Source organism: Lynx rufus, unplaced genomic scaffold (assembly GCF_022079265.1).
Source record: "Lynx rufus isolate CCGP_SWC_20201006 ecotype Redwood Valley unplaced genomic scaffold, mLynRuf1.p SCAF_2, whole genome shotgun sequence".
In the NCBI taxonomy this organism is placed as follows: domain Eukaryota; kingdom Metazoa; phylum Chordata; class Mammalia; order Carnivora; family Felidae; genus Lynx; species Lynx rufus.
The window spans coordinates 63,532,229-63,552,059 of record NW_025814834.1 but is presented as its reverse complement, the minus strand read 5'-3'; the positions used below and the strand labels follow the sequence as shown (position 1 = coordinate 63,552,059).

The 19,831-nt window shown below is 43.5% G+C and overlaps 1 protein-coding gene across 1 annotated transcript in view; it reads right to left on the bottom strand.

Moving 5' to 3' along the window:
* LRP2 (LDL receptor related protein 2) overlaps positions 1-8,273 on the bottom strand; it is a 198,290-nt gene extending 190,017 nt beyond the window's left edge. The window contains exon 1 of the mRNA XM_047084739.1: positions 8,195-8,273. Coding sequence (XP_046940695.1) covers positions 8,195-8,273 — 79 coding nt within the window. The remainder of the gene's footprint in view (positions 1-8,194) is intronic.
* Between the last annotated feature and the right edge of the window lie 11,558 nt (positions 8,274-19,831).

Below are 19,831 nucleotides of genomic sequence, written 5' to 3'. Positions count from 1 at the left end.
ACAGGGGGGCCCGACTGCTGGCGGTATAGGCAAGGAAGTAATGTTAATGAAGAGTCATAACAATATAAGATGAGGAAGTAAATAAACAAGGGATTTGAGGGACAGTGTACAGGTGGTAGGATCACGGACTCTAAGTCCCAGTGGGGTCTACAAAGAATTGAGCCTAGGCTATAAAAGAAATGAGCTACAAGGTTTTCCAATACTCCCATTCCAACCATGGAATAGATGGCTGCTTTAGATGCCAGTGGGCTCTGTCGGGATGCTCTGACATAAATTGGAGGAGAGAGATTACAGTGGTTATAGAGAAATCTGCCTAATTTGGGTAAGAAAGGATTAGAGGATCCATCCAAAAGTTGCTCAGCTTAAAGAATCAAAGGTTCTGAGAGGGGGAGGAAGGACTTCAATTGTGTCCAGAGACAGAGCAAAGAATACAATTAAGACACAAACAGTAGCTCTAGGGAGGGAGGGTCATGTTAGGCAGGATAGGAGATGGCCAGAAATGGGGGCAGCACTAGATATAAAAGAGTAGTTTTCCTTCTTACTGTAGCTACCTTGTAACATCCCCATTCAAAAGAAAGTATGGATTTAACAGAGTGTATTTAACTGCCTGCTAGAAGGAATTAGCAGTGGCATGTTAGTATACCTTTAGTTACAAAACTATAAATGAGAGATTACCTAGATCAGCTGTTCCCAAATTGTCTGACCCTCAGAATCAACTGGAGACTCTTTAAAAACAGATGCCCATACTCCTGATTTAGTAAGATTGGGTTTTTGCCCTAAGAATCTATACACTTTTTAAAGCTCCCCAGGTGACTTTGATGATAATGCCAAGTTAGGGGAACTGGCTGACTTCTATCTAGGGTTCCTAAAAATTATAGCATTCTATAAGTTGTGGTGAAATAGTGCTTTTGAGAACATAAGCAAACTCTCAATGTTGAATTCACCCTAGATATGATCAAGAAAACATGCAGCCCCATTTGCTCTGGCAGCTATAATATAACAATAGGGGAAGCTGGACTGAAAACAAAGCTGAAACCTAGAAGAGAGTAGAGTCAAGAAAAACACAAAGAAAGAGAACTGGAGCCCTGACTGCACCTCACCTGAACCCCACTCGGCCTCAGAATTTTCTTACACAAGCCAATAAATACCCTTTATTGTTTAAGCCGGTTTGAGGTGGGTTTTCAGTTTCTTGTTTCTCGCAACAAAAAGTATCCTCCACACCCTTCCTTCCCCATATCAAAATTAAGCCAGTGTGGAAGCACATGCTAGCATTTTCTCCTCTCCTTTAGTGAGATTATAATGTGCATAGGATTGATATATTTCATATTTTAAAAAAACCCTTCCATTCTTCAGTTCAACTTTGAGGATTTCCCTAATGAAATAAATTATTTTGCTTTTTCAGCCTTTACACAAAAAAGCTTCTCCTTGCTAATGAAATAGAAACCAAAAATTGGGCCCAAAGAGACAAGCAAATCTCTGACACTATAGGACAGGATGTTTTTATATAAGAATCCAAGAAAGTCTAGCATAACAGAACTGTGGCTATTGTCTTCTTCCCCTTGTTCACATTTAACACCTATAGGAACGTCAAAACTAGATAGGTTTTCATTTAATGTCAATCAGTAGATTAGTGAGTAAAGGCTTCTGTTCAAAGTTACTAAGAAAGAATCTTCATGTGTTATTGACCGATAGTACATAAACTTAAAGGAGACCTCTGGTATTGCTTACAAACTTGGATCTCAAGATCTGGACAATAAACAAGCCATTGTATCCATGGTAACAGTGGCTTAACTTTTCAATGCACAGAATGGTAATTACATTTCCTCCTTTCATTCATTTCTCCCTGTTCCCAATAACCTTGGGGGTCAGGCATGACCTGAGGGCTAATGACTAAAAGCATAGAGCTTTCATCATGAAACTTCACATTGTGTAATCACCTTTCTTACAGAGACTTCTTATTTCCTTGCATTGGGTTTTGGCACTGTACTAAGTCAGAAGTACCCTTATATAAAAGTTAACCATCTTAATTTTGGAATGATAATGTTTCTAGTTTCTCAGCACATGCTTTAGAAATAAGACTTAAAGACCAGCAAAATAACCATTGGCATAGGGCGCATATATATTTGACATTCCGAATCAATCCAGGGAGGTGTGAAAGACACCTGCTCTACCATTATTGAAGAAGTTCTTAGGTTAAATGCTAAGGACTCTTGGATTTGCCCCAGGATGTATTGTCTCCATAGAAGCTTTTTTTTTTTCTAATTAGATGTTTTTATTTATTTATTTATTTGGGGGGGGGGAGGGGAAGGAGGGACCGAGAGAAAGGGAGAGAGAGAATCCCAAGCAGGATCAGCACAGAGCCCAACACAAACCATAAGATCATGACCTGAGCCGAAAACAAGAGTCTGACACTCAACCGAATAAGCCACCCAGGCACCCCTCCACAGAAGCATTTTAATGTCTCCAAACCTCCTCTCTTCTTTCTTTCCACCCCATTCTCACAGCCAAGGCCTACTGCCTGGAAAAGCAGCAAAGTCTTAGAAATATAAGCAAGAAAGCAGAGTTAGCTGGGAAAGGAGAAAGGACGTAGAATTCACTGAAAAATGAAATCATATAATGGACTCAAGAGCTCCTGTACTCTGCTCTCTCAGCTCACTTTTCAGAACTTTCCTACCCATCACAAAGATCTGCTCCATATAAGAAGCCTGTAGGCTACAAGTAAATCTTCTAGAAGTCCTTTTTTCTCCTGTTCTCCTAAACTTAAAATTGCAACATGATCACATGAACATAAAACTTCATCCCTTTTGCTTTAATACTTCCAGTACGTTTCCCCCCTTCAATTCATTGAGTTTTTCCAGCACTGACTGCTCTTGAGAAGTTTCTTCAGCCTTTTAAGTCTGTCTTCATGGATAAAACAAAAATAGCATCAGCTGGTTTTACCTGATAAAGTGTCCTAGACAGATTTGGTTTTTGCAGCCCAGCCTCTGTTCACGTGGGAGCCCTATCCAAATTTCCCTCTATGGTCGACCTTAGTCCATGACTGCAGGAACCAAGCATATGACCCAAAGCCTAAGCCATGGGCACATTTCATGCCAGGTACAATGACTGGTTCTCCAATGAGTCTGTGACCTAAGCAGAGCCCAAGAGGCAACTTACACTTTTAAGACAAGACAAAAACTCTTGCTTTTTCCCAGAAAGAACGTGGCTCCAAGAGCCACTGAGAGCCATCCTAAGACACTAAAGAACATGATTGAGAACAGTCTTCTCAGAGTCAGAAGATAGAGAAACCAGATCAGCTTGACATAGGCTGAGCCTCCACTTTATATTGGGTTGAGCAAAATATAAAATTTTATATTAGGTTGAGTCTTTCTTAGAAAAACAGCAATCCCATATGGTTCAACCTAATAGTTATATCTTTACAATTATGTATTGAAATAAATTTCCTTTTTTGGCTCCAGGAAGTTTAATTTAGATTTCTGTCATTTACAAATATGAACCTAGACTAACATTTAAAGTTGTAGCCACTAAGGGTGCCTGGGTGGCTCAGTTGGTTTGTGGAGCCCTGCATAGGGCTCTGTGCTGACACTGAGGAGCCTGCTTGGGATTCTCTCTCCCTCTCTCTCTGCCCTCCCCTGCTCACCTTCTCTCTCCCTCTCTCCCTCCCTCTCGCAAAAATAAACTGTAAAAAAAATGACCTAACAATTACCTTCAACTAAGAATAAATACCTATTCTGTACTATGAAATCCATAAACCTTAGTAACACGTTTCGATGGCCCAAGATTTTGAAAAATGGATCCAGAGATATGGTCTTTGAAAGGTGGGGCACTAACATGGCATAAGTTCTGAACCAAGCTGGACATGACACATGGTTGTATTAACCTATCCTCTTAGACTTGAGATTCCTCTTAGACCCGGGATATGTGACCCACCCTATATCTAAAAATGATCAATTAGGGGCGCCTGGGTGGCTCAGTCAGTTGGACATCTGACTTTGGCTCAGGTCATGACCTCATGGTTCTTGGGTTCAAGCCCCAAGTTGGGCTCTGTGCTGACAGCTCAGAGCCTGGAGCCTGGAGCCTGCTTCGGATTCTGTGTCTCTCTCTCTCTGTCCCTCCCCTGCTCACACTCTGTCTCTCCCTCTGTCTCAAAAATAAATAAATATTGGGGCGCCTGGGTGGCGCAGTCGGTTAAGCGTCCGACTTCAGCCAGGTCACGATCTCGCGGTCCGTGAGTTCCAGCCCCGCGTCAGGCTCTGGGCTGATGGCTCAGAGCCTGGAGCCTGTTTCCGATTCTGTGTCTCCCTCTCTCTCTGCCCCTCCCCCGTTCATGCTCTGTCTCTCTCTGTCCCCAAAATAAATAAACGTTGAAAAAAAAAATAATAAAAATAAATAAATAAATAAATAAATAAATAAATAAATAAATATTTAAAAAAATTAAAAATGATCAATTAGGAAGACACAAAGAGGAGAGCTCGTTCTATCCTGGGCCACAGGCCCTTAGGCTAAGGGCTTAACCCCCTCCCTTTCCCTCCTGTCAGTCCCCCTTTCTTCCCTCCAGGTTTAGTTACTTATCTATAAAATAATGCAAGTAGACCAGCTGATAGCTAAGGTTTCCCCCATCTATAAAAGTCTAACTTTCTATTAGAACAGGACAGGCACAAGACTGAAGGGAATTTGAGCAGAAGCCCTATACTATAAAAACTGGCTGGGAAGAACTTCAAGCAGAGAAAAAGAAGCCAACTGCTGTGAAATTAAAGCAGCAGCAGTATCAGAGATGTGACAGAACCAAAATATTGCCTGTTTGTTACTGGGCCCATAATCCTTTTAAATACATAAACTTCACCTGAAAGTGTAATTGTCATAAAGCTGATACTAACTATAACAGGCATAACCCAGCTTCTATTGAATGAAAGAATATAACTTGAAGACCAATACCATTTTCTCAAAAAAACTTTCAGTCATGTACTGGGATCTGGGAATTCCTCAAAGAAATGTTACTTGAAAATGCCTAAGGCTTCCTTATGTGCACTTGGAAATTAGAAATACGAATAGAAAACAAAAAAAGAAATGTTACTTTTAGTGTTGGTCAATATAATAATAGCTGTAGTTACGATCGTTGTCTATATGCCTTACATATTCAGCACTTTTATCTCTTTATGTTAATGAAATGTCATGGAGTAGATTCTCTTATCATATCAATTTTGCAGATAAGCAATCTGAGCCATGAAAGTTTAGTGACTTCCCCAATGTCACACAGCTAGAAAGTGGTAAAGCCATTGCTCGAACCCAGACAGCCTGACTCCAGAGTTCAGGCTCTCCCAATATTTCTTAACAGCATTCTACAAAATATGAAGAAAATACAAATAATTTTAGCTACAGATGTGTTATAATTTTTTTTAAAGACTAACCATAAAATACTCAGAGGTCTTTTCCAATTTCTAATGATGCAAACTTTGCAGGAAGATCTTACCTAAAGTGTGTGCTCAAATAAGGATCTTTACAGTGTCATACTTTACTTCACCTGATAAGTCAATAGGACAGGAATCTAGAAATCTCCTTAACCTTACAGGAAGGTTACCTAGAGGTCAGGTGATAGAAACCTGAAAAGAATTTCTGAAAAAATATCCAGAGTTATGGTGCGTAAGTGGCAAAGACTTGTAAAATACCACTCAGATTCTTTAGTAACCTCATACATGGGTAGTGACTTAGGGAGCATGACATTTTTAGTACAAAATAAAAGAGACAGGGAAATAGAGGAGAGAGCCACACACTATAGCAGTTAAATTATAGCCTCTGAACTCAGTATCTCTTGGACTGGCCTCACAGCTCTGCCATTTTCTAGCACTATGACCTTGAGCAAGTTAACTTCAATGACCCATGCCTCCATTTCCCATCAGTAAAACAGATATAGAAAGAGTACTTACATCAAAGGGGTATTATAAAGATTAAATGTCAACATTATAGTATTTATAGTATTATAAAAATTAAATGTCAATTAGTGTAAAGCACTTAGAACAGGGTCTGCCACATGTATAAGTGTACGATATGCTATTATTACTGTACATATTATTGTATATTATCAGAGAAGATGGATGGATTTAAACCACCAAAAAGAGTAAGTACAGGGGCGCCTGGGTGGCTTGGTTAAACGTCCAACTTCTGCTCAGGTCATGATCTCATAGTTCCTGAGTTCGGCACGTTTGGGCTCTGTGCAGGCTCTGTGCTAACAGTTCAGAGCCTGGAGCCTGCTTTGGATTCTGTGTCTCCAACTCTCTCTCTCTCTCTCTCTCTCTCTGCCCCTCTTCCATTCGCTCTCTCGCTCTCTCTCTCTCTCTCTCTCTCTCAAAAATAAACATTAAAAATTAAAAAAAAAAAGAGTTAAGTACACCTTCTTGGTGACTAAACCATCAATCCAGGGGAGAAAACACCTGTTTGGGTTGTATGGGAACAATCCAGATGTATCCCAGATGAATCCGGACAAGATTTCCTTTTGCCAGGCACTGACAGGAACATACAGTAAATCCTATGGCTATATTTAGGACATACGATGTATATCACCCTAAGAGGTGCGGCAAACCCTCCACGATAATAATAAATCCTCTTTCCGTGTTACCAACCCTGAGAAAAAGGTGTGCAAAGCAAGAATTATTAACAGTCTCTCCCCGCCTCCCCTCCCTCTCCAAAGATTTTTACAAACCAGTGAGGTTTGTTGGCGTTTCCAAACTTCTCAGGAAGTCTGAAATGGGTACTGCTAGGAGTTGCTGTATAATTATTTAGTTGATTCCCTCTAAGGAGCTTACGCTAAGAATTGAGGAAAGAAAGCAGATTAACCATTTGAATACATGCCACGGCCCATCCACAAGCTTTTCCCTCTCTCTGCCATAAATGGGGACTTCTACAGTCCCCACCCGTCAACCCCAATATGTGATCCAGGGAAATCAATTTATTGCTTTGGCTAATCCTACAACAATAGGGGTTTCATTTTCATTGTAGGGCAATTAAGTTGTCCGACGGGAAGGAAGGAGCAGGAGGGGAGAGAAGTGGGGGGAGAACTCTCCCATCCCCACAGACAGATTAGTCCCTGTGGAGGCAGCAGCGTCCGTTCTGTCTGTCTGGTGGTCGGTCACACGCAGCTCTGGGCTGCTACCTAGCAACGCAAAGCCTGGAGAGAGCTCGCGGGTTCCCCGGCCTCCTCCTCGCCCTTCCCATTCATCCCTGGTCTCTCTCTTTCTCTCTTTCTCTTTCTCTCTCTCTTTCTCTCTCTCCCCCACCCACCCCCCACTCCGTTCGCTGCTCTGTCTTCAAAGTTTGCTCCTCTCCCTTCTCTCCCTTTTTCTCCCTACTTGTCTTCCCTGTTTTTCACCCTTACTGTTTTTATTCTCTCCACTGCTTCCTTTCTTTCTCTGCCTCTGTTTCTATAAAAACGTAAATTCTGACAACTTGAGAGAATTTTAAAGCGCTTCATACCAGAAACTTTTGCTTTCGAGCCCTCAAAACTCTGGCCGCGCAGACGGGGCCCCATTCATCAACACAAAAGCCCCCACCTCCCCGTTGAAAAGGAAAACCCTTCAAGAAAATGCTCCAGTATATCAGCCGCTCTCTCCGCCAATCCCGCCTCTTTGCCTTATCTCGGCTCGTAAATGATCTGCATCGAGATGCAGTCTCTTGAGGGTCACAGCGGGACCAAGTTTCGCCGAGGAAAAGAAGGGGGGGGGGGTGCTCTAGCCCTCGAAGGGATCTCCCCGGCTGCGCGCTGCAGGTGGAAAGCTGCGCACTGAGCAGCTCCGAGGACCGCTCAGCACCCCCAGGGAATAAATAAGTGGGGGGAACAGACTGCGCACAGGCTGAGCGAACCTCATTCTCCGGGTTCCAACTGCAGAGTGCTTTCCAGAGGATCGGGAGAAAGTCCCGTGGGAACAAAGACGGGGTCCCCGTGGGGTGCGCTGTCACCGAAACCGGCAGAGCCGCTTTCTCAAGTTTGTGGCTGCTCGGTTGCCGGGCGGGCGAAGGAGGGGTGCTCGCGCTCGCCCCTCGCTGAGCAACCTGAGCGCCCCGGCGGGAGCCGCTCCAACGCCGCCGCCCTGCCCTGGCCCCCTCCCGGCCGCGGTCCCCTCTGTGCGCTCACGGACTCGACCCCTGCCACTGCCGGGTAAGTCCGGAGCTCGGCGCGGAATTCCGGCCAGCGGGCGCTTACCTTGGCCACTGGCCGGCGCCAGGCAGGCGGCAAAAACCAGCAGCAGCGTGCACGCCACCGCCGCCGCCCCGCGCTCCATCCCCGCGACCGTCCGGGGCCCCGGCCTCGCTGTTCCTTCCCCGGGAGGTGGGCGCGCGTAGCCCGCAGCACCGGCGGCACCTCTGCTCGCGAGCGCTCCTGTAGGCCTGCACCCCGGCGGAGTCCTAGTGGCAGAAAGCCGGCCCCAGCGCCCGAGGCATCCCGTTTTCTACCCGCGCAAGTCCCCACCCTCCAGACAGTGCATAAAGCCCTTGAGACCCGACCGCCCCGGAACTAGCATGCGGGAATCCAGCGGGGCAGGCCCCCTGCCGCCAGGCCCGCCCCCTGCACTTCGCAGCGTAGGGAGGAGTAGGGACTCGAACACACGTGCGCTCTCACATGCACACCCCACGCGCGCGCGCGCACACTCACACACGACTTCATAGGGTCGCGCGCACACCGTAGCCCACACTCCTCACTGTCACACAAACTGACAGTCTCACGCGCTCACTCGCGCGCCGGCACACACATTCCTAAGTCGCACACGCGTGCGGTACTCCACAGTCACACAAACACCGACACGTGCACGCACACTTCACAGGCATTCACACGTTTACTCACTCCTGGAAGTCTCACACCTATGCGAACACCCCCCTGAGACACACACACACACACACACACACACACACACACACACACACGGGCACGTTCTGCCCTAGCCTCTGCGCGGGTTTGCCTGCGCAACAGAAGTCGGCTACGCAGTCCGCGGGGAAACCTACCACCGACAGTCTTAAAAAAGGAAGAAAAAGAAGAGAAGAAAACGGAAGGAATAAGCCCGCTGGGAGCGATTTGTGACCATTCTCTAGTCAGAAATCTCTAGGCTTCTCGGACACCCCGGTTTCACCCACAGAGTTGAGATGCTGAGATGGGTGCTGTTTTGTTTTTGGTTGTTGTTTTTTTTTCCAAGAGAAAGGGGGCAGATCAATGTTGGGGGGAGAGTTGGATCCTTGTTCAGCTTTTCTTAAGCAGCACATACACAGGTGTCACCGCCAGATCGCGTTTCTTACAAATCTGTTCCATTTGAAGCAACATTGGAAAAGAATGAATGTCCTCTGGATTGACTGGTGCGCCTTTATATGAGGGAGAGGCGTAACGGGTTCAGGGAGCCCTGAAGCTCCCTCCTGCAAGGCAGCGTTAGACAGGCTGCCGGGGACTCCGGCCCCCAAGAGCCCTGCGGAGGGACCTTACAGCCACCCTCAGAGCATCTTCCTCAGGCGCTTCGTGACTCTAGAGCCGGCAGAAAAAAAGGAGGGGTGGCGCGACTTATTTCCTGGACCTGGGATCCCTGTCTTATGAGAAGGGGCCGTTCTCGGGCGGGGGGTCGCCCCAGAATCTCCTGTCCCGGGCTCTGGATCATCTCCGCAGCAGGGCCCCGGGAGCCAGGTCCCGGTCCAAGGAGTCAGGAGCCCTTTTCCCCCAGCCAGAGGGGCCAGAACAGTGGAGGCGGCAGCCCTGTGCGCACTTAGTCCCGGACAGGGTCCCGCCGCCTCGCCCTTCCCAGGAGCGAGAACCTGCCAGTTATTGTCACCCCTTCTCGCCGGGGCACCGACCGACCGTCTGGGGCTCTGCTGACCCCCGACAGTCCGGACCCCTACCTTCCGTGGGCTTTGGTGATTGGTGACGCTTTGCGGGGAGGAGCAAGGGGAACTATTTTAGAAACACAAAAAGAAACAGACACAGGGAAAACCTAGACTTAAAAAAAGAGGAGGGCTGTGAGAAGGGACAGCAGTCACTTCGTGGCTTTCTTTCCGAGATTTCTGGATTTGGAAATGCAGAGCTCTCTGCTCTGACCCAAGTCACTGGAACGTGGTTGGCCTCCCTGCACGGCACTGGCGCTGTCCGGCGGCAGCGCCGAGGAGGAGGCAGAATTGGGGACCGGAGGGGCAGAGGGGTCTGGGAAGTAAAGAGGCTGAGGCCGGTGGGAGGAGGGAAGCGGCGAGGGGGCGAGAAGCTGCACTTCAGTCTCGGCTGGTGATTTATGCCGGTTCCGGGCGGCCGAGGCGATGGTACGAGACCGCGCCGGGGTCAGGCGGCTCTGACGCCCGCCCAGGCCGCGCTGCATAGTCAATGAGCGTCCCCGCACCGCGGAGTTACAAAGAGCTGCGGCGGCCGCTGGGGAGGCGTGCGCGGGAGGGGCTGGGTGGCTCCCAGTGCGGGTGTGGGCGCGTGGGGGGTGTGGGAGGGTGAGCGCGGGCGCGAGTGTGGGGTGTGTGTGTGTGTGTGTGTGTGTGTGTGTGTGTGTCCTTTCACTGTAGCAGCCAGGGCTCCAAACATTCCTTTCTGCACTGAAGGGTTTTCCTCATTGTTGTTGTCTTTGTGCTCCTGTGTTGCCAACTTACTGGAATTCCTGACGTGGTTGCACAGCGGGGCTCAGGCTGACGGTACGAGCCAGCTGCGTTTGTGTACGGGGCCGACCCCGCCGTTAATCCCAGAATAACGCAGTGAAGGGGGGGAGAATGGAGGGAGAGCGGGAGGGAGGGGAGCAGATAAAGGGTGGGGATGGGGAATGAGTGACCACTAACGGAGCACGGTCCATCACTCCCAACGCTGTGGGTGTAAATTCACACATCCACAGTTTTCCACTAGAAGATCTCATTTTCTCAGTGCAACTCCAAACTGGTGCCGCTTGAAAACAAGCATCTTTTTGCAGCCTGTTTATCTCTGGTATCTATACCTGAGAAAATCTAGATTTGGAGGACTAAATCTGAGGACCAGCATCCGGGAAAGCCCGAGTTAGCACAGTGGTGATTTAAGCCGACATTGTTTCTATATGATGTAAAGAGCAATTTCTTTTGTTTTCCACATTTCTCTCTATGTATATGCATGTAAGACTTTACAGTTAGCCGGAGACAGAGAGGAACAGTGCAGAAAAGTGATATTCTAGTAAATTTATGTTAATTGACTTCCTTGAAACATTTTCGACTTGTACATATTATTTTACTTATGCATCTCAATAACAAATCATTAAAACTATTTTCAGAGAATTTGTTCCTATCTTAAACAAACTTCTGTTTCCTGCAGTGGGCATAAAGTTGTAAAATCTCCTTGAGTAAAATTCAACTTCAATTTGCTATTAATCCAACCCAGACTTGCTTCTTAAATGCTATTGAGCCAACTGCCCACTGAACAGCTCCAGTCTAATGTCCTTGATACCTTAAACTCAACATGGTGGAGCCTGGACCGTAAACCTTCATTGTTCCTTATCTCAGAAAGGGGCACCACCATCCAGCCCAGAGGCCAAGGCCTGAATTGTCATTCTTGACCCCTCCCTCTTCCCCACCCCTGTATGCAATCAATCATGAAGTGCTGTTAACTTAAATTCTTCAATCTACTTTCTTTACTCCCAAACCCACCCACTTCTCTCAACTTCATGGCCAGTAGCCACCTAGACTCTCTCACCTGAATGATGGCAAGAGCCTTATACAAGTTCCTTGTCGTCAGTTTTGCCCCCCCCCCACCATCTATCCATCTATTTTCCATTCTGCAATCAGATGATCCAAAGTGATATTTGCATTAGGCTAGTGCTTTCAAACAAAGATCATTACTAATTAGAGGGTAAGAAATCAATTCAGTAGTTCAGACAAGAATTATTTTCAAATTAAATAAAACAGAATAGAAACTAAAATAACTTTCATGTGGAAAGCATACGTATTGTTTCACAAAACTGGTTCATTCATATGTATATATAGGTATATATGGTCACCTTATTATAGATCACAGTCAAAAAAATTTGAGGTATCTCTCCACAAATTACACATAGTAGGAGAAGTGGAGAAACCTGGCAGATATCTTAGTAGGTTTTATTATTATTTAGGTATAGTATGGTCAATAGATCAGGAGATGACTGCCATTGGAAAGGTAGTGTATTATACGCCTCCAGCTGCCAAGAGAGGGAAGACGTGTCACACCACTGGGGGGCCACACAGGGAAGTACCAAAGTGAGCATTCCCAGAGGGAGAGGAGGGAAAATGTGGGCAAGCAGCTTTTCTGTGGTTTCTGAAGGAAGGAATACTCAGATAGGGTAAACACGCTCAGGGTTGGCCAGTTTGTATTTGAAAAACACTCCTTTGGGAGAACTCTCAGAGGAGGGAGGCACTGAGGGAGGCAGGAGGTCAAGGCAAGGTGACTAGGGCATACCATCAGGTTGTCCATTGCAAGGTGTGTCCAGCATATGCCTGCAGGGCAGATGTTAAAGCATCTTAAAGATTACAGAAGCTAGAAACTTGGTAAATATAGCAGATGCCTCATGGTATCACTGACAAAAATGCATAATATAGCCATGAGAAAGCAGCAGACAAACCCAAACTGAGGGACATTCTATAAAATTACCAACGTGTATTCTTCAAAAATGGCAAGGCCATGAAAGACAAAGACTAAGGAACCTTTGAGAGATATGGTAATTAAATGCAACACACAGGCTTGGGTTGGACTTGGACTAGGGAAAAATATAGGAAAAACTGAGACATTTCAATGTCGACTATCTATTGGATAATAGCATCTTGTAATGTTGAATTGTCTGACATTGCTTAGGAAAGAGAAGGTCCTTGTTCTTAGGAAATACATCCTAGAGGATTTAGGGGTACAGAAACATGACTTTGCAACTTATTCTCCAATAATTCAGAAAGCAAAATTTGTGTGTATGCGTGTGTGTTAGGAAGAGAGAGAGAGCAAATGGGCAAAGAGTATGTGAGGGTTTCTTTGCACTATTCTTGCAACTTTTCTGTGAGTTTGAAATTATATTGAAATCAAATGATTTTTTCAAGTTTGAGAAACATGGAAATCATAAATCCACATGAACAGTTCCCCTCCTATGTCCCAGTGTTCACTCCTATTATTGCCTGTGTCCATTCTTTCCCTCCCAACACCTTTCTTCATCTGGTTAACTCCGATTAAACTTTCAATCTCATCTAAAATACCTCTTCTTCCAGGAATACCTCCCAAGCCCCCCATAGTGACTTAGGAGTCCCTTCTAATGTGTCCTCACAGCTCTATTTCCCTCAGTCCAGCTGTCATCACACTTGTATTCCCATAACTTCCTCAAAGTTTCTCCCTCTGAAACCAGGATAATATTTTGCAGTCATGCAGACTACATAGATCACTTGGTTATAACACTTCGGTAGTTTTCACAGTATTCTGAAATAAAAATCAAAATTTTTAGCATAATCTACAAGTCTTTGCAGGATCTGGCCCCTGGCAATCTCTTGAATCTCATATGACAGTCTAGACACACTGGCCTCCTCTTGGTTTCTCAAATATACTATCTGCTTTCCCAGCACTGATGGTGAGATTCAGAGACATAGGGGAGAGATAGGCAGAGGTTCTTGGAGCTGCCTAAACTCCTGACTCCACTCCAGGTCTAGCTCCTAACCTACTATATCCTTAAAATAATCCTTCTTTTGCTGGAGCAACTTGAGTGGATCTCTGCCACATGCAAAACAGAGCAAGACTGAAACCATCAAAAAGTACCAAAAAGACATCTTAAGGTATCTCACCTACCAGACAGCCCCAGTATGCTTCTGATGTAATAACAACTGCAATCCAAAAAGGAAGAACACTGCATTTATGACTCTCCCACCGCCTCCCTTTTTAAATAACTTGTAACCAGGTCCTGAGCCATAAGTCAGCTGCCGGTTCACGGTAGGTAGCCAGGGCCAAGAAAGCCACAGCAACACCTAAAGGGACAACCAGTGCAGCAGCCACGTTTTCCAAACCAAAAATGGAGACACCAGATATAGTACCACAGGAGAATCTTCCTGATTTGCAAATATAGTCATATGAAAAGTCTTGGCAGAATTTTAAAGAAACAACAGGGAATCTAGTAAGTCTCACGGATTGAAAAAAAAAAGTTGAATAAAATTAGGACTCTGCTAAAAAATGTTAGGACTTAATGACCCAATCACAGGAAGCCCTGGGAGTCAGGTGAGCCTAAGCCATGCACAGATGTTCTGATCAAGCCAGAACTCACCAGAGTCAGGAAGCACCAGACCCCTCTGCCCCTCCAGTCCCCAATCCCACCTTCTCCTCCGCTTCACAGTGCAGGGAGGCCAACCACATTCCAGTGATTTGGGTCAGAGCAGAGAGCTCTGCATTTCCAAATCCAGAAATCTCAAAAAGAAAGCCACGAAGTGACTGCTACCTTTTCTCACAGCCCTCCTCTTTTTTAATTCTAGGTTTATTCCTCTCTATGTCTGTTTCTGCCTCTCTTTTTGTGTTTCTAAAATAATTCCCCCTTCCTCCTCCCCTCAGAGTGTCACCAATCACCAAAGCCCACGGAAGGTACGCAAGGTAGGAAGGTACAGTCTGGACTGTTGGGGGTCAGCAGAGTCCCAGACGGTCAGTTGGTGCTCCAGCGAGAAGGGGTGGCAATAACTGGCAGGTTCTAGCCCCTGGGAAGGGCAAGGCGGCAGGACCCTGTCCGGGACTGAGTGCGCTATATCAATGTCACTGCTGTGATATCTGGCACTTAGATCTCCCAGAACCCTCCTAAGGAGAATTTAGATCGAGTCTCAGAAATTATTCCCCTGGATCAACAGGAGAACTCTTTCTCTTTCAGCTCCCATCCCCTATTGGTTAAGAGTGATCATGGGGGGCATTATACCTTCCCTGTCACCTGGGGTATGCATGTGTGTTCACCCTAGACACTAGAGCCTGCAGCAATGGAGAAGCTCCTGGGCACAAAATGAAAGAAATGCCACAGACACCTGAAGCATAATGATTGCAGTCAAGGTGAGGTGAAACCCGTGTAAGGAGTCAAGTGACTAGGCAGTTGTCATACCTTAATGTTCTGTGGTACTTTTACTGGGTCCCCTGGTGAAATCATTCTGTCTAAGGATCAGGATCTCTGATCCAGCAGAACCTAAACTGCATTCTTGTCATTTAACAAATTCTTACCGTGATGATGAGAGGCACCAGCATATACCTGCCACATGCTAGATCATAGAAGACAATATCCCAATCCCACAGCTTTGTCCTTGAGCAAATTACAAAGCTTTGTCCTTGTAATTTAAATACAAATTGAACAAGTCATTCTATTGTACTATTAGGGAAGCTCCTTCTGGGTTATGAGGTATACATACCTTCTTCAACTTACTATGGGGTTACGTCCTCCTGATAAACCTATCAGAAATTGAAAGTATCGTAAGTCAAAAATGTATTTAATACACCTAACCTACCGAACATCATAGCCTAGCCTAGCCTAGCCTAGCCTACCTTAAACGTGCTCAGAACGCTTATATTAGCTTACAGTTGGGCAAAATCATCTAACACAAAGTCCATTTTACAATAAAGTATCAAAAAACTCCTGTAATTCATTGAGCAGAGTACTGAAAGTGAAAAACAGAATGGTTGTGTGGGTACAGAAGGGTTGTAAGTGTTATCAGTTGTGTACCCTCATCACCGCCTGGCTGAAGGGATGAAGGGAGCTGAAGCTGCCACTGCCCAGCATCACAACACAGCACTATACCACACACTGCCACCTCAGGGGAAAAAATCAAAATGCAAAACTTGAAATACTGTTTCTGTTGAATACATATCTATTTTCTACCATTGTAAAATCAAAAAATCGTAAGTCAAATCATAAATCGAGGACAAGCTGTATAATAAAACTAAAGCATTCCAAGGTCAAATACCCAGTATTAAACCTCCTTCACTTGTAAATGAGTTGCTTGTTCTGAGGCATCACTATTCAAGATCCCATGTTAGTAAATCAGGCATTTTTATGGTGCTGGCAGAGGCACTGTGAAAAGGAAAGAAAAAACCACCTTCAAAGTACCAGTATATTCTGGAAAGAATAAATCACCTCTTCCTCCATATATAAAGGGTCCAATGTAATCAATGTGCCACCAAGGGACTGATTTTTCTATTTTTTCTTATGTCAATGTTGGCAATTTTGCTTTTCTAGGAATTTTTCCATTTCATTCACATTTTCAAATATATTGGCATAAATTTGTTCATTATTTCCTCTTATCTTTTTGGAATCTGCGTGATTTGCAGTACTGCCCTTCTTTTCATTACTATATTGATTGATTATTTCCTCCTTTTTTTTTCTTTTCTAGTATTACCAATTTTGTTGGTCTTTTCGAAGAACCAACTTTGGATTTGTTTTTACATCAATTACATTTTTATTTTTGTTTTGCATTTCATTAATATCTTTGCTTTTATTATTTCCATCTTTCTACTAACTTTAGGTTTTATATACTGTCAAAGTCATTTATTACATTTTTTATTTCCATCATTATATTTTCAGTTCCAGAATTTCCATTCAAATCCTTTTTTAAAGAGCCCAGTTCTCACATGAAATTGTCCATTTCATCATCTCCAACATATGAATTGTATCTTTTGAAACTGTCAATTGTTTATCTTTCTTTTTTTTTTTTCCATTCATTTCATTCTAGCTTCTGGTATGCTTGACAAATTTTAATTGAATACTTTAAATGAGTATAACATATTGTGTAAGCTATAGATGATGCTATCTCCTCCAAAGAGAATTTCTTTTCCTTCAAGTAGGCAGTTAAAATAGGGGTAAATCTTTGATCCAACCAGAATGAAGTGTCTCAAGACTAGATTTCAGTCTTTTTTTTAATGTTTATTTATTTTTGAGAGACAGAGAGACAGAGAGACAGAATGTGAGCAGAGGAGGGGCAAAGAGAGAGGGAGACACAGAATCCGAAGTAGGCTTCAGGCTCTGAGCTGTCAGCACAGAGCCCAACATGGGGCTTGAACTCACAAACTGTGAGATCATGATCTGAGCCAAAATCAGATGCTTAACCAACTGAGCCTCCCAGGCACCCCTGGATTTCAATCTTTTTGAGGGCTGAACTAGTTCTGGTTTGTCCTTTAAATACCTCAGTAGAAAATGTGCAGCATTTTCCAGGAACTTTTCTTCCTTAGTGGCTCTGAGTTCCAGTCTTTATCTCAGCAGCACCATGATACTACCAAAAGCTCTGATTAAACTCTTAATGCATAAACATTTATTTATGTTAGACTTCTCATATCAATGCAGCTTACAAATTGGAAATGCTTTGAGAAGAAAAGTAGCAGAGAATTTCCAGCTTTCCTAAGTGTTTTCCCTTTCTTTCTTGGCTCATGGTCTCTCAAATGCTGAGTGTGCTGTAGTTCTCCAATGCCTTTACTGTTATTTCATATTTTTAACTTTAAAATATATTTTTCATATAATTGTGACTATTCTCTCATACTACACCAAAACTCAACAAGTTGTTCCTAAGAGTTAATTACAATAAGGAATTTGAAACCACATCAAGGAACTTTTCATCCACAATTACATTAAAATCCATTGGTCTTTAACTTTGAATGGATTTTGTATCATTATATACTAGTCATTTTGAAAATATTAATTCACTCTTATGCAGCTCTTCTAAATGTTGATGTATTTCATTATAGAATATTTTTTTAAATTACATTGGCTAATATTACCACAAAACTCATTGTAAAAAAAAGAAAAAAGTCTTTCAGTATACTTAAGCTATCCAGTTCCCAATGGCAGATACAGTTTTCCAAAATTCCAAATTTTCAATTCAAAGCATAATATGTTCTGCCTAATATTTTCAGTACACCCTGTTGTAATAGGAACCTGTTTAGTAACAAATATGGCACAAAAATAAAAACTCACTAAATTTGAATATATTGCAAAACAACATTTGGATGAGATATCATCCAAAATTTGTACATTCTGTCATCATGAAAGTAATAACTTTAAAATAATATTTAAGTCGGGGCGCCTGGGTGGCTCAGTTGGTTAAACACAGGACTTCGGCTCAGGTAATGATCTCACAGTTCGTGGGTTCAAGCCCCACATAGGGCTCTGTGCTGACAGCTCAGAGCCTGCAGCCTGCTTCAGATTCTGTGTCTCCCTTTCTCTCTCCACCCCTCCCCTGCTTGCACTCTTTGTCTATCTCTCTCAAAAATAAACACTTAAAAAATTTAATAAAAAATAAATAAATAAAATAAAATAATATTTAAGTCTAGAAATACCTCAAACTGAAAGAAAAATTAGGCTAAGAAAAGTTTTTAAAATTATAGTAAAAATATAGCAATTATATATGGTCTTTTTGAATTCTCTTTGAAAGGCCATTTACTTCTCCCCATATCCATTATAAACTATACTGTCATTGGTTATATTTGGACACAGTCCACTTGAATTTTATGACACAGAAGCAGATGCTGATGGGAGAAACAAGTTGGAAAATAACACGTTACAATAAATCTACGTTTACCCATCCCCAGAATCAGCTGAGGTTCCCTAAACTGAAAAAAAATTATAATAAAAATAAAACCTACCATTAATAATGTTTGGGAGGGTGAGTAGCACAGAGACATTGACTCTGCTACCATCTGATTACACTGATCTTGGTAATTGTGGGTAAACGGACAGAAGACTTTTTGGCCAAATAGCTCTAAAAATTATTCTTTAAAATTGATTAACTACTTATATGACTCTTTATAATCAAAATCCTTACTATTTCTCAAACTGAAAAATTCGAGGTGCTTCCTAATGCAGGTTTTAGAAGAGAGAACTGCAAATTCTTTTCTTCCAACACAGCCCTTTCCAGTGGGCAGATAAAGATAAGGATATTTTCCATACCTGAGTGCCTTTGCCTCTGCTCCTTCAGAGTTGGCTGGTTTTCATCTAGACTCCTGTCTTCACTCACCAGTCAAAGGAAGACTTCTCTCTGCTGTACCTTCCTGTTCATACAGTTATTTCAACCAACAGTTAGATAATTGCCTCAGTCAGAACAGAAGCGAAAGGGTATTATAAATGTGACCTTACAAATTAAAGTTAATAAAACAACTTTATTTGCTTTTCATAAACCCCTTACTTGTAAATTAACTCTAATTTAATTGCCATGTCACTTTGGTTACTAGAAATTTAAAGCATTAGCTTATGATAAAAATTAAGTATTATTTTTTGTTTATGTTTGAGAGAGAGACAGACAGAGCACAAGCGGGGGAGGGGCAGAGAGAGAGGAAGACACAGAATCTGAAGCAGGCTCCAGGCTCTGAGGTGTCAGCACAGAGCCCAACATGGGGCTTGAACTCACAAAACTGTAAGATCTTGACATGAGCCAAAGCCGGACGCTTAACTAACTAAGCCACCCAGGTGCCCTTAAATATTAAATATTATTTTTATCTTCATAAAAATGTTTAGGAAATCAGTTTGCAAAGTAACGTGCATTCTACATGCTATTCTGTTAGGTTGCATAGGCTTGTACGTGTCTCTGTGTGTGTGTGTGTGTGTGTGTGTGTGTGTGTAGAGACAGAAAGAGAGAGAGATGCATGAGGTCAAGATCAAGATTGAACTCCACTCTAAAAGAATGATCACTGAACCAGTACAAGTCTTTAGCTCCAAATGGTGGGACTTGAGGTGATCTTTTTTAACTTTTCTATGTTATTTAAATTATCTGTAATGAATATATGCCATCTTTATGAAAAGAGAAAAAACAATTTCTATGGACACACACAGGAGGGCACACCTATCTCTCCTTTGAAAGGGAAAAATCAAGGTTGGGGAATAAAATGATCTATAAGCTGAATATTGAAAGA